Source organism: Sorex araneus, chromosome 2, assembly GCF_027595985.1.
Source record: "Sorex araneus isolate mSorAra2 chromosome 2, mSorAra2.pri, whole genome shotgun sequence".
NCBI lineage: Eukaryota > Metazoa > Chordata > Mammalia > Eulipotyphla > Soricidae > Sorex > Sorex araneus.
In genome coordinates this window covers 176,792,139-176,806,748 of record NC_073303.1, presented here as the reverse complement: position 1 = coordinate 176,806,748, position 14,610 = coordinate 176,792,139, and the positions used below count along the sequence as shown (strand labels likewise).

Sequence of the window (14,610 nt, the reverse complement as noted above, 5' to 3'; positions counted from 1 at the left end):
AATTGGGTAAAGTCCCCAGGAACCACAGATTTGGCCCCCAAACTGAAACAAACAAAAAACAAAAAAGGAAAAGAACCAAGTCTTCATATGACTCAGCTATTCAACTTATTAACATCTACCCCAAGAGCACAAAAACTGTTCATTGCAGTACTATTCATAATAGCCAAACTCTGGAAACAAGCTAAATGCCCAAGAAAAGAAGAGTAAAATAAGAATTGTGGTACACCATCCACCATGAATTATTCTCAACTATGAAACAGATGAAATTCTGCAGTTCACTACACCTTGGATGGGGCTAAAGAGCACCACGCTGAGTGAGTAAAAGTGAGGACAAATGCCAACTGATCTCTCTAATATGTGGAATGTAGCACTGCACTGTAGCACTGTTGTCCCGTTGTTCATAGTTTTCTTGGGTGGGCACCAGTAACGTCTCCATTGTGAGACTTGTTACTGGTTTTGGCATATTGAATATGCCATGGGTAGCTTACCAGGCTCTGCTGTGCGAGTGGAATAGTCTTGGTAGATTGCTAGGCTCTCTGAAAGGGATGAAGGAATTGAACTTGGCTCGGCCGCGTGCAAGGCAAACACCCTACCAGCTGTGCTATCGCTCCAGCCATGCGGAATGTAGAATACTATACTGAAGGAATAAGTGATGGCCAATGATAATAGACCATCTGCCAATAGAACTGCTTTCACTTAGAGATTTTGGTGAAGGAATGCTAATACTCTGATGGTGGGTGTGGCATAGCAACCCTGAATTCCTGAAATATTAATAGTATTGTGTTTAAACAAACGACACAACAGATAAACCAAAACTGAAGACAGAGTAGAGATTCAGACTGTCATTAATAAATTCAGTTACTGACAAATAGTTTCAACTACTGCATCATGTACTTGAAAAATAATATTAGATAAAAGAAATCTGATATAGAGCACCATTGGCTATAGTTGATGACTACAATAGATAGAGATATAGGTCATTGGAGATGATGATCGTCTTGCATGTGGCCAGCTGGGGTTCAATTCCGAGCTCCACCTATTGCCCTTTGAACACTGCCAAGGAGTGATCCCTGAGTACAGAGTCAGGAATTAGCCCTGAGCACAAGAGGGGCTGGAGCAAAAACAAACAAACAAACACAAAAAAACAAAACAATAAAATAAAATGGAGAACTAAGCACATTGGGAGTGATAGCAAACAAGATTTGTGAGTGAAACGTTATTCCCAAAGGAACAGAAGCTCTAGAGATTAACCCTTAATTTGGGAAAGTGGCTAAACAAGGGAAGACAAGTTGTGATTTTACTTGAAGGACTGCTTACCCAGTAACTTCTCAGGAATCCCAAATGCTCACTAAACAAGGTTAAAAAGCTAACATAACTAGGGAATGACATTTGGGAAGATCAGCCCAATACCTCCCCAAATCCTACTTTGCTGAGCAGTAAAGGGAGAGGCTACACAAGTCTGCCAATCTGAACAGGTTTTGAGGGTCTGGTGTCATCTGGTCTCAGCCATACTTTGGGTGGATAAGGAGAGACACATAACAAGTGCCACAAACTTGGAGATGTGTCTAGCTTTGCTGAAATTCTATAAATGCTGTCCTGAAAGAAGGACTTCATCACCAGGCCCCACTGGTGGCAGAGTCCCTCACACATCATTATGACACTTGTAGGGCAAGATGTGATAGAGGAGTATTGATTCTATCTCAGGGAGATAATCAAGGAGAAGAACGCTTCTTTTTTTCCTTTTTTTTTGGGGGGGGGGGGCGGTGGTCCTTCTTCCTTGTCTTTGTTCCTATGAGAATACTCATGGAGGCAGGAGGAAGGAAGTGACTAAAAGCATGTCCCTTGACTCAACACCACCACAGCCAGACAGATGCAACTTGCAAAGGATTTCTGAGTTTCAACTGGACAGGACTGGGTCTTACATGAAGAGACGCTTATAAAGAAAACCAGAAGGAGACAGTCAAGTACCAAGGGGTCAACTAGAAAGGGAAAGAGAAGTACAAAAGGAAGCACCCTCTTTAGGATAGGAGAGTTGTTGAAAGAAGAAAGCTATGCTCTTTGGGTTTCGTTTCTGAGTTACACCAGGAGGTGGTGCTCAGGGTTCTGCACTCAGGCATGGCTCCTGGTGGAGGCCATGGGGGATGCAGAGGATTGGAGCTGTAAGGCACACACCCTACCCATTGTATTATCTCTCCAGACCCCCTTAAGAGTGCTTTTTATCCAAAAGACTTGAGACACTTCAATGAATGTGTTTTTACTAACATAGTTGGAGAGCACTGAATTACTGTTAAGACAATATAATGAACTCATGAATTGAGCACCTGTTTATAGCCAAATATATTCTAGAATGTTAACTCACTCAATGCTTACCACAATTTTCCAAGTATTTCTCTCATTATTATTTTACAGGTGAAGATAATGATAGAAATTCAGAGGAATTAAATATAGAGATAAAAGTCACATTTCATTTCCCTGGTCATAACATTTTTCTTCCAGGAAATATTTATGTGTGTGTATATGTGTGTTATACATATATAAACACATAATTACACATTTATGTATGCTCACAGTTAATTTAATGTAATTTTAAAAAAATCTCTGGGTGGTTTCTAATGCATCTGTGTTTGTAGCACTCAAAGAAACAGAAGAATGTGACAAATCTGAAGTTATTTAAGAGATTAAAATGGATAATTGCTTCAATATGGGTGTGTTAAAGACATTGAAGGAAAACCTTTGTTTAATTTGGAATTCAATGAAATACCATGCTTAAAAGTCAATTTAGTCTTTGTCAGAATGTACATCTAAACATCCGAAATACCGAAAGAAAGAATTTTTTCTCCTTAAAGACATGTAAGACCTTTTAGCACAAAAGCAACTATTTTGGCCATCCACAGAGGGTTATAGGAAAGCCGCCTGTACTAGGAAAGGGTGCCAGCATTGTTGTAATTGGATAAATCACATTCTGTAGAGCAGAACATCTTCATGTTAAACAAGAGCTGGTTTTTAACTACTACCACCCTGTGCAAATACTGAGGACAGACAGAAAATTTATTCAAACCATCTGTAAATAAGGCAAGTCCAGGGAATGTGTGATAAACATGTACAGTTTGAAATATGCAATATATTCTATTTGATAACAAAAAGCTATTTAAGATGTTGCACTCAAGTGGGATTTATCACAAGTGAACCTCAACTCCCGGGATTCTTTCCCTCTAGATTTTTGTTCCTGATGGGTTTCAATGTCTTGTGAAATAATGAACATGTGTATGACCATGAATCACAATACCCTAGGCTCCTGCAAAAATCATGCCTTCATAAACATGTTCAAGAGAAGAAAGGAATGATGCTATGAATTTACAAAAGCAGGTCTTTTGTTGTCCTTTTTCTTTTGGGGACCACACCTGGTGATGTTAAGGGGTTACTCCCAACTTTGCACTCAGGAGTTACTCCTGGTGATGCTTAAGGGATTCGGGGTGCTGGGATAGAACCTGGGTTAGTCGCATGTAAAGGCAAATGCCCTACACACTGTACTATTGCTTGGGTCCTTGTAAAAACACATTTTGATGTAGTTTACCACTCACCATTCACCAGAAGACAAGGAGGAGAAAAACTGCACAGTCTTATATTTCTTTTTCCTCAAAATTGCTATATTTTTAATAGTGTGTATACTTACAAGATTTTTTCCCTTTGACTTCTTATATATTTTTTTCCTTTCAACTATATCATATTCAATTTTTCCATGTTAAAGGATAAGCAAAGGTACTATTTCAGGACACAGAAATTACTTCCACTTTTCAAGATTATTTCAGTTTTTACTAAATAGCAAATGGAGTAAAAATTCAGTATTAACAACTACTTCTTAAAACAATATATCTAACTATTTTCCATTGTATTGCTTCCACAGTTATTGTTTGAAAACAAAAGAGAAAATTCCTATAGTGTTGACCACCTTGTTTTAGACAAAAATCAAAGACTGGGGCTGGAGAGATAGTACAGTGTGTAGGGCATTTGGGTTGCTTGTGGCAAACCTGAGTTCAGTCCCTGGTACCACATGTGGTCCTGCAAGCCAGCTAAGAGTGACTCCTGACTACACAACCAGGAGTAAGCCCTGAGCACTGCTGAGTGTGGCCCAAAAGCCAAAAAAAAAAAAAAAAATCAAAGATCCATGGTGGTCACTAGAATGGAGATATAATTATCCACAATAATGGAAGTTCATCTCATTATATATAACAGGGTTATAATGGATTTGTTCAGCAATTCCTTATATATAAATATATGCAGAAATATATTATTATTAATACATAATACATGTCCCTTTAACATATAAACATAAAAGTAGCACTGTAGCACTGTTGTCCCATTGTTCATCGATTTGCTCAAGTGGGCACCAGTAACATTTCCATTGTGAGACTTGTTATTGTTTTTGGCATATTGAATAGGCCACAGGTAGCTTGCCAGGCTCTGCTTTGCGGGCATGATACTCTGGGTAGCTTGCCAGGTTCTCCGAGAGCGATGGAGGAATCAAACCGGGTTGGCTGCGTGCAAGGCAAACACCCTACTCCTCTACTTGCTGTGTGAAAATTAAATTGAAGCATGGACTTCATTAAACATTTACTATGAACCGAGTAAGGAGATGGAGACTTAGCTGGGTTCTGAGACTAAAGGAATCACAAGCAAAGAGTTGAGGGAATGCTTCACACTTTAAGAGACGGAATGATTCTATTAAAAGACAGGTGCTTAATAATGCTAACTAAATATTACTCTGTGGCAGACAGTATTTTGCAAAGAGGTCCACAACTGTATCTTTGTCACAAATGCTCTTCCTGCTGAGAATCTGTTACTGCCTCATCAAGACAGGGAGTTGCATTCTGCATTTCTGAAATCAGCAGGACCCATTTTGAGTGAACTCTTTTGTTTTTTTCTTTTTGGGTCACACCTGGCGATGCACAGAGGTCACTCCTGGCTCTACACTAAGGAATTAACCCTGTCGGTGCTCAGGGGACCATATGGGATGCTGGGAATCGATCCCGGGTCGGCCAGGTGCAAGGCAAACGTCTTATCCGCTGTGCTATCACTCCAGCCCCTTCAGTGAACTCTCAAATGACCTGGCATCCTTCCCTTCTTGCCTTCACAGAAGCCAGCCATGAGAGGTGCCATAACCCTGAAGTACTACTAAGAGAAGTTCGTGCTACATGGAAAACAAACAAATGAACAAACAAAACAACCTGAGAATGAGCCTCGAAGGTTGTGGAGATAGGCACAGCGCACTGGAGGCAGCAGACACCCGAGAGAACTAAGAACTAATACTGCAATGAGCTGAGTAAAATAGACTTGTTCCTAGTGGAAAGACATTTGTAGTCCAGTGGAGGAAACGATGAACTATGCAATGGTGGTACAGTATTAGCAAAGTGCCACAGAGGGTGTTGTGGGTTCAACAATTGGTTCCTATTTCAAAATTGGAATAATAGGGATAAAAAATTTTTGAAGAGTATATGATTTTTTTTTGCTTTCTTTATAATTTTTTAATCAGTTCTAAGTAGTTCCTTTTTAAGTTAGCCATTGGTTTACATCACTGTAACATATTAAAAAAAAACAGCTTAACAACTCTATATGTATGCATTTCTTTCTGCAACTACCCCTAAGTTCCAGTTCTTTCCAAATGCCTCCCATTTTACATCCTTCCAATCTTTTCTTTCTCCTTTGCTCGGGTAACATAATTATTTCCAATTACCGAGGTATGTTTGTTGTATTTTGCCAGCTTATTTACTTTCGTTTTCTGTTTTACATATCACTGAAACTGTCCTATAATTGTCTTAAACTTCATGGCTTATGTCCATGGAGCATAATCTCAAGTATTTTCCTTGTTGTTGCGAACTCTTGACATTGCAATGAGGAGCCCAAAGGAAACACAGATTTTTAACTCAAGGAAAGAGAGGGGATAGTGATATTCCAGGAAGATGGGATGAGATGGGCAAAGACTTGGAGGAGGGCGAGAACACCGCTCATTCCAGGAAGCGGAGGAAACTTGAGTGAAGGCACCGGGCGTAGTGCTGCGGGGAGTGGTGGTGGCTCAGGATGGGAAGGCCTGTGGGGGTCACATCACAAAGGACTTTGATTGCTACATTAAAGAATCTTGTCCTATTCTAAGGGAAATGGGAAGCCATTGGGGGATTTTAAGCAACAGAGAGGCCTGATCATGGCTGCATTTTAGAAAAATGCCTCTGCGCAGTCTGCGGCAGGGAGATTAGATTGAAGAAGGGGCGAGGCTAAAGGCAACGAGACCACTTATGGACCATTACGGTAATATAGGCAAGAGAAAATGGCTGCTGGAAGTGGGAAAGTGCCTTTCTGGCTGGAGATATGTGTATCACTCAGTGATACTTAAGCAGTAAAAATCTACAGGAACGTGCACTTGGATATATGCGTCTGTGGCTGTAGAGTGAAATCTGTAGAGAAATAGCTATCTATCTCTAATGAGTGCATCATTAGAGGAGTGGCAGGATGATGAGAAACATACGTCATCTACGGACAGGGCCGACGGCTGAGTAAGTCAAGGGTTTCAGAAGAGGCTTCGCTTAGAGATTTAACTAGAGATGGGAATCACAGCGTTGCATTCATTATATTAAAAAGTAGACACAACCTGAATGGCCAATGCATGTTTGTTTAACAGCGGTATTTCAATGGAAAAGTGGAATGGAAAAATACATTGTGTAGAAAATACTGGCTTAGCATAAATTCAAGACGACACAAGACTAAGTAGAGATGAAGGGATTGACAATCTCTTTGCTGAGGTCTTAGCACTGACTAGTTAAAACAACATTGATCACTGGCTCTTTTGTAGCTTCCCTCTGTAGTTTCCAAATTTTATAAGTATCCTAGTATATACCTTCATCATAGCAGAGCAATAATTCCTTTTTATTCCCCATGGCATTGCATTCACTTGTACTGGTAGCCAGGATTTTTTTCAACAACAATATTGGAAATAAAACTCTTCACACCTTTAAAGATTGAAGTCAGACCTTCCCTTCAAAAGGCTAACTTTAGTCAAATAGGATTTTAAGTGCAAGCACCCACTGCATTTTCTACTGACACACATCAATACTGAGTTCAGACCAGTAACGATGCCCTTAAGCTAGCAGTTGGGTAGGTTAACTAGGAATTCTCTGCTAGTATCGGATTCCATTCATCAAATATTTACTAAAGAAAGCTTTGTGGAATTCAACCAGGCAGCTAAGAAGCTCTGCCCTCCAAGCGTCTTTAATTTCCAGCAAGGGCACAGATAGCAAGAGCAAATGCTGACGCCACGTAAAAACAGATTCCCGTGCAAGGCTATGGACAGATCTGCACGGAGAGTAAAGAACAGATTTGGGTATTTTATTTGCCAGGCCACACAACTGGAGGTAGAGGGGTGAGTGCAAGTTGAAGACTGACAAGTCAGATTTCAGTGTGACCCAAACAGGCAAGCGAGGACTGACCCCTGCTGCTCTGTATGGTACAGCCCTCTGCAACGAGGATGCAGTGCGGACTTCGGACTGAAACTGAACTTAGAAACAGATAACTGAGGTGTGTTTAGGGTCTAGGAGGGGAGCAGAAAGTAAAAAAAAAAAAAGAAAAAAAAGAAAAAAGGTTGTGAGAAACTTGGATACTGGGATAGATGGACTGGACTCCAAATGGGAAAGAATCATACCAGATTTGTGGCTAAAGAAACATAAGCGAGAGTGGAATAAAAAGGAGAAAAAAGAGGAGTGGCATGGAGTTCATGCCCAATTCAATCAGCTTAATCAATGGCTGAATAAATAGCAGTACTCCTACCTTATTAAAGAGAGAGAGAGAGAGAGAGAGAGAGAGGGAGAGAGAGAGAGAGAAGTGGAGATCAGTTCAAGGAAATGGCAGAATTTCAAGGGATAGGGTCTGAGACACAGTTCTTTTATTGAACGGAAACAAAAGAACGAAGTCCAGAGATATTGTTGAGTTAGTATTCAAAAGGTACTTGGGGAATAATTTAATTTGGCAATGGTAGGGAGACAACAGAGAAATTGCACAGTGGGAGAGTTAAGTTGATTGAAAATTACAAAGGTTTTCTTCCTTGTGATTTTGTTCATTCCCCTGGCTATCTTTTATGGACCTTTAACAATTTTTGTTAGTAAATAAATTAGGATTAGCAATTGAATTGACTCAACAATGGAGGATAATGAAGGAATCTGCGATATCAGGTATAATAACAAAAAAATAATTTAACTTAGGAGTGTCATAGCTTTTGCAACTTTACCCTGTTACTTCCACACCCCAAAATTCAGAAGGGTTCCCTGGCGTTAAGGGGAATTTAAAACAAACTATTCTGAGGTTTGTAGTTTGGAAGTGATGATAACCTCTCCAGGAGAAGCTGCAGTTTTGCATTCTACTGGCTCTGCATGGGCCATGGGGAACTTTAAGAACATCTTTAAGATGTATAAGAGTATAAGATGTATAAGATGTGTAAGAGTGCCATCCCGCCCTCAGTCCCCCGACACACACAGACACAATACCAGCCAGTGGAGACTGGGGCAGAGTCCTTGACCCTCCTTGGTTTTCATTTTTGTACTAAAAAATATCCCCCTGGTGACATTTTTCTGCCATTTTATATACAAGCAACATCTGCTCACTGTATGTTTCTCAACTGCGCATGCTCTCCATTCTCCCTCATGAATTTGGAAGAATTTCCTGAAAAACTACTAGAACATGTGTAAGTTGTTACATCATTGTATCTCTGCTGGGCATAAAACCGTCCTCCTCTCTCTCTCTCTCTCTCTCTCTCTCTCTCTCTCTCTCTTTGTAGTTGTTCTCCAGCCTTCTCAGCATAAGCTATTTTCATTGCCAATAAAGCCTCTCTTTTTCATTCAAATGCTTTTGTGCTTGTTTTGAAGACAACAGAATATACCCACATAAAATATCATAGTGGTGCCCAGGAAAAAAGGCTTGATTGGCTAATTAAATTTGACAGCCATTGGAATATATGTAACAGTAAAACCAAATGATGGAATGATGACATAAGGGTGGAAATAGTAAAATATCTGTTATATACCTGCTACGTATTCAATATGCCCCAAACAGTAACAACAACATGCTCTTTATGTTCCTGGAGCGAGCAGATGCCATTGGGCTACACTGGTACGTGACAGGAGATGTTACTGAGGACCACTCGAGCAATCCATGAGCAATGGGATGACAGATACTTAATGTACATTCTGTCATCTGAGCCATCTAACTATGCTTAAAGCAGGCACAACCGCAGATAGCTGAAGTTAAAAAGTCTTCTGCTATAGTACCAGGAGGTTTGCTTTCGGTAGGCTGATGGAAGTAAAACAATGTAAGCTAGAATCCAGCCCTCCGAGGAGTCACCAGGAAGAGGCAGCAAAAGAGTCCAAAGAGAGGAGAGCATGAAACACAGAAGGGGAAACAAAAGTAAAGAAAAGTAAATAAAAAAAAATAAAGTAAGGTTAAGGTTAGCAGTGAGGAGAATGAAGGGTTGAATGGAGAGGATGAGGCTGGAACATCAAGTTAAACTAATATTTTATTGCTAGAAGACATAAGAAATCAAAAAGCTGGCATGCCAGGAAGAAGGTACTAGGCCCCACTTATAATATTGAGAAGAATGGTGAGGAAATAAGTAATTTTTGAGAATTAAAAGAGAATGTCTAGGTATTTCAGAACTAATAGCCTCTAATTGGCTCTCATTTGCTTTGAATGAGACTTACGGTGATAGCCTGTGACCTTCATAGGGCGAAGAGATGACTTATTTGCTTTCAATCCTCATGAAGTTTCATAGGTTAATACTATTAAAGTTAAATGTCTGGCCATCCAACTTCCCCCCTGTCACATATAAAAAGGTTAACTACTTCCTTTATTTTAGTGGGTTTATTTTTTGAATTAGATAATATCCTCTATTCATAGAATAGTTAACAAGGTTGCAAGTTCTAGTTCAGTTTACAAAATTCAGGCAATATAAAGCAGAATTTGTTACTAATTCAAGAGTACTGAAAGGACATCCAGGAAACACTCAGATGGGTATATAGACATTGTCACTGTCACTGTCATCCTGTTGCTCATCGATTTGTTCGACCAGGCACCAGTAACGTCTCTCATTGTAAGACTTATTGTTATTGTTTTTGGCATATCCAATACACCATGGGTAGCTTGTCAGACTCTGCTGTGTGGGCGCAAAACTCTCGGTAGCTTGCCAGGCTCTCCGAGAGGGACGGAGGAATCGAACATAGGTCGGCCGCGTGAAAGGCTAATACCCTACTTCTGTGGTATTGCTCCAGCCCATAGACATTGTATATATTACATATGCTATATATATGTCAAGAGAAATTAAAATAGTATAAACAAGATCCTCAATGAGAGGAGAGCTAACATGATACAGTAAGTTTTGTTTGGATTTTTTAGTTTTTGGGTCACACCTGGCAATGCTCAGGCATTACTTCTGGCTCTGCACTCAGAGGTTACTCCTGTTGGTTCTTGGGTGACCATCTACGATGCTGAGGATCAAACCTGGATTAGTTGCCTGCAATGCACATGCCCACACTGTTAGACTGTCACTTCAGACCCAATATAGTGGCTTTTTAATTGGTTGAAATGACAGCAGTTTTTGCTATATTTGCCTATGACAAAAATGAACTGGCTTCCATTGCTAACTATAAATATCGAAAAACAAAAGCCTAACATGCACAACCACAAATTCAAATTATTTAGCAACAAGGGATAAAATGGTGCCAACTTAACGCTGAAACAAAATAAAGGTACCTGAGGTCAACACAAAATAAAAGATATTCTGCAACATGACAGCTGTAGGGATACAAATTACTCTGCACTTAGTTTCAAAAGACAGAAGAAAATTGTTTTCCACTGGTCAAAGAAATAACTTTATCATACACAAGGAAAACTCAATGACAAGCACACTTGTCATCAACAAAAAAAAAAGTGACAAGATTGCAACTCATACATTTAGCACCTAATCTCCATGTGTTTGTGAATGCAATTATCATAAGGGCGTGAATATTAATGCACGTTACCTTTTGGCCACAGACTCACTGGAATCAATCCAACGTGCTGGGTACAGATATTACTCAATATGTCAATGACCAAGACTTAGAGTGGGATGATACTGGGCTCTGGAAAGGTTCGTGTGTCAGCGAAAAAATTGCTGCCTGTACAAGCATTCGATAAATGTCTCTCTGGAACGGAAACGATCTGATTTGTCAACAAAGAAGGGAGGGGACAGCATACCTCCTGTCTGGTTGGTGCTGCAGGTGGCCAATCTCCTCTGGACAATCCTGCAACATCGGCTGGAGCTCTTCCTGTGGGGAGGGAGTGAGCGTGGCAGTGGACTGATGGCTGTAAGACACGGCAGCTGGAGAAGACGCCGCGCCCCGGACAGGTGGCGTGGGGCCCCTTTCATCATCTTCTTCTTCTAGTTCATCCTGTTGCAAGTACATCCTTGCTGGTGGCACTGGACATGGCATTTCTTGGTCATAGCTACAACTGATGAGAAGGACATGTAAATTCATTCCAGGTAAAGTCAAATGAACTATGCTTCTGGTGAGGGGATGTCAACTTGGAGTTGTTTTTTTCAAATATGGGATTTCTGAGCCACATTCCCTGTAGCACTATGGCACTGTCATCCCATTGCACATCGATTTGCTCGAGAGGGCACCAGTAACGTCTCCATTGTGGGACTTTTTACTGTTTTTGGCATACTGAATACGCCACGGGGAGCTTGCCAGGCTCTGCTGTGAGGGTGGGATACCCTTTCTAGCTTGCCGGGCTCTCCGAGAGGGACTGTCACTGTCACTGTCATCCCGTTGCTCATTGATTTGTTCAACTGGGCACCAGTAACGTCTCTCATTGAGAGACTTATTGTTACTGTTTTTGGCATATCCAATATGCACAGGTAGCTTGCCAGGCTCTGCCGGGCGGGCTCCATACTCTCGGTAGCTTGCCAGGCTCTCCAAGAGGGGCTGAGAAATCGAACATGGGTTGGCCGCGTGAAAGGCGACCACCCTACCGCTGTGCTATCGCTCTGGGTCGGCCGTGTGAAGGCAAATGCCCTACCCACTGTGATATCGCTCCAGCCCAGAATTTCATATTTATAAACGCAGTGATTCTTACAAATGATTAGCTACATGCCCCTCCCCAAACATTAGAGATTGCAATTTACATGGATATATTGTTGGTTTGGAGGACCGAGAGTATCCCGTCTGCATGGCAGAGCCTGGCAAGCTACCCATGGCAGATTCGATATGCCAAAAACAGTAACAACAAGTCACAAAATGGAGACGTCCCTGGTGCTTGCTCAAGCAAACTGATGAACAATGGGATGACAGTGCTACAGTAGGGAACTTCTGTAATCAAGAAGTTTGCCAAGCAGAATTTAACTTAACACTCCTCAAATGAGTTTGATATATTTTATTCCTCCAAATCATCAAGCTCTCCAAAGGATGAATCAAAGGTAATATTCCAGATGCCCCAAAGATGTCGTGATAAATTATGTAAAAAACGATTCCCCAAAAATCTTTTCAAAGTGAGGTCAATGGGAGATGAAGTCCAATATTACAAACTTTTCCTCTGAAATTTTCACAAATCACTACTTCATCAGTTGGACACAAAATTAAGTAACTGCGATGGTTCATGAAGAATATAATAAAACAACCAAACAACCAATTATTTGTCCTCTATACTCCTTTGCTAGAGTGTACTTCCCTTTTCTCCTACCCGAAGACATATGGTTATTGAATGTTATCACAATGGCAGTGATTTATTATGGTACAAAAATTATTTTCTCATCACTGCCCTCTGATCCCGCCATCTGTTTTGCACCATGTAATCTGATTGCTCTGCATCTTATTTTGCTTTACTATTTCCCTTTCTGACACTTTAAATATATATGTATTTATATATATATATTTTTTCTATTGAGCTTTAGTATTCTAAGAGCTGCAAATGACATAGTAATTTGTTCAATATCCATCCTTGAAATTTTGTGTTTTCCTTGATTCCTTCTTCTTCATCAAACTCTTCCTCAACTCATCTCTATCTCTAACAATTCTCTGTAATTGTTCTATCTTTTCTTGTTTTTTTGCACCACACCTAGCGGTACCTGAGGAACTCTGAGCTTGAACTCCAGGCAATGCTCAGGGCATAAAGCAGTGCTGGGGATCAAACCCAGGCTTCCTAAATGCAAAGCATGCTTTCCAGTCTAGCATTATCACTTGGACTCTATGACCCGGTATTGTATGTTTGTTTGGGGGCATAAAATGCAGTTCTTGGGATTCCTTGTGGCTTTATACTCCAAACAGATTTTATTTTCAAATCTGTTCTCCATGCTACTGAAATAAGCTTTTAATTGATCGATTTACTTTCACTTTCCTATTTTCCATCCTAACACTGCTTCTAAAATCACTACTAGAATGCACTTCACTCCCAGATCATTCATTTGTGCCAAAGCAATGATTTATGGCTCTCTAATTGTCCAGAAAATAAAATATAAATGCCTCAAAAATACATTCAAATGTATATAAATTCTGACTGACTCTTGGCCTTCCCAGCTTTCTCAAACACTTTAATCTGGATTTTTCCTACTTTTTCAGGAGTCCCGATCTCTGGGTTTTTCCTAACACCCACAAACCCCCTTTTCTTGAATGATAACCTCTCATGTGTCAAGGCCAAGAACTTGAAGTCAGCATCTAGGAAAATACCATTCTGGTTACAAACTTTCTTTCCTTTGAAGCACAGATGCATTTGCAACAGTGCTGATTTTTAAAAAGTATTGTGTCTACTTATTTCATACGAGCTAGATGAGCTTACTCACAACAAACATTATTAGAAAGGCCTAGAAATTAAAATAGAATCACTTTTTTTTTTTTTTTTTTTTGCTTTTTGGGTCACACCTGGCGATGCACAGGGGTTACTCCTGGCTATGCACTCAGGAATCACCCCTGGCCGTGCTCAGGGGACCATATGGGATGCTGGGATTTGAACCCGGGTCGGCCGCGTGCAAGGCAAACGCCCTACCCGCTGTGCTATCTCTCCAGCCCCAAAATAGAATCACTTTTATTTGCAGTCCCACATTTCTAAACTAACCTACTCATTGAAATTTATTTGCAACCTCATGGTCAATATCCGTGATTTCTCTTTTCCTGGTGATCATCCATGAACATATACAAAAAAGATAAATGAAATTGACTCAGCTGAAAAACACGTTCCTTTTTTTTTTTTTTTTTTTTTGCTTTTTGGGTCACACCTGGCAATGCACAGGGGTCACTCTTGGCTTTGCACTCAGATATTACTCCTGGCGGTGCTTGGGGGACCATATGGGATGCTGGGAATCGAACCCGGGTTGGCCGCATGCAAGGCAAACGCCCTACCTGCTGTGCTATCGCTCCAGCCCCAAACACGTTCCTTTTTGAGGTCAAATAAAGCAGAATTTTTCCTCCATGTTTCATATTTTCTATATGCAGTACCATGTGGTTCAGTTTAAAAAATATTATTTGCTTTATTTTAGTGATGTCCCTATTTAAAATATCACACACACACATACACATACACACACACTCGCACACACTGTGTACAGTG

The 14,610-nt window shown here is 40.5% G+C and overlaps 1 protein-coding gene across 3 annotated transcripts in view; it reads right to left on the bottom strand.

The window, feature by feature from the left end:
- The window catches only part of ROBO1 (roundabout guidance receptor 1), a 1,139,823-nt gene that overhangs the window by 26,035 nt on the left and 1,099,178 nt on the right, over positions 1-14,610 (bottom strand). For all 3 annotated transcript variants that reach the window (XM_055125437.1, XM_055125438.1, XM_055125439.1), the window contains one exon: positions 11,266-11,520. In XM_055125437.1, the coding sequence (XP_054981412.1) occupies positions 11,266-11,520 (255 nt within the window). The remainder of the gene's footprint in view (positions 1-11,265; positions 11,521-14,610) is intronic.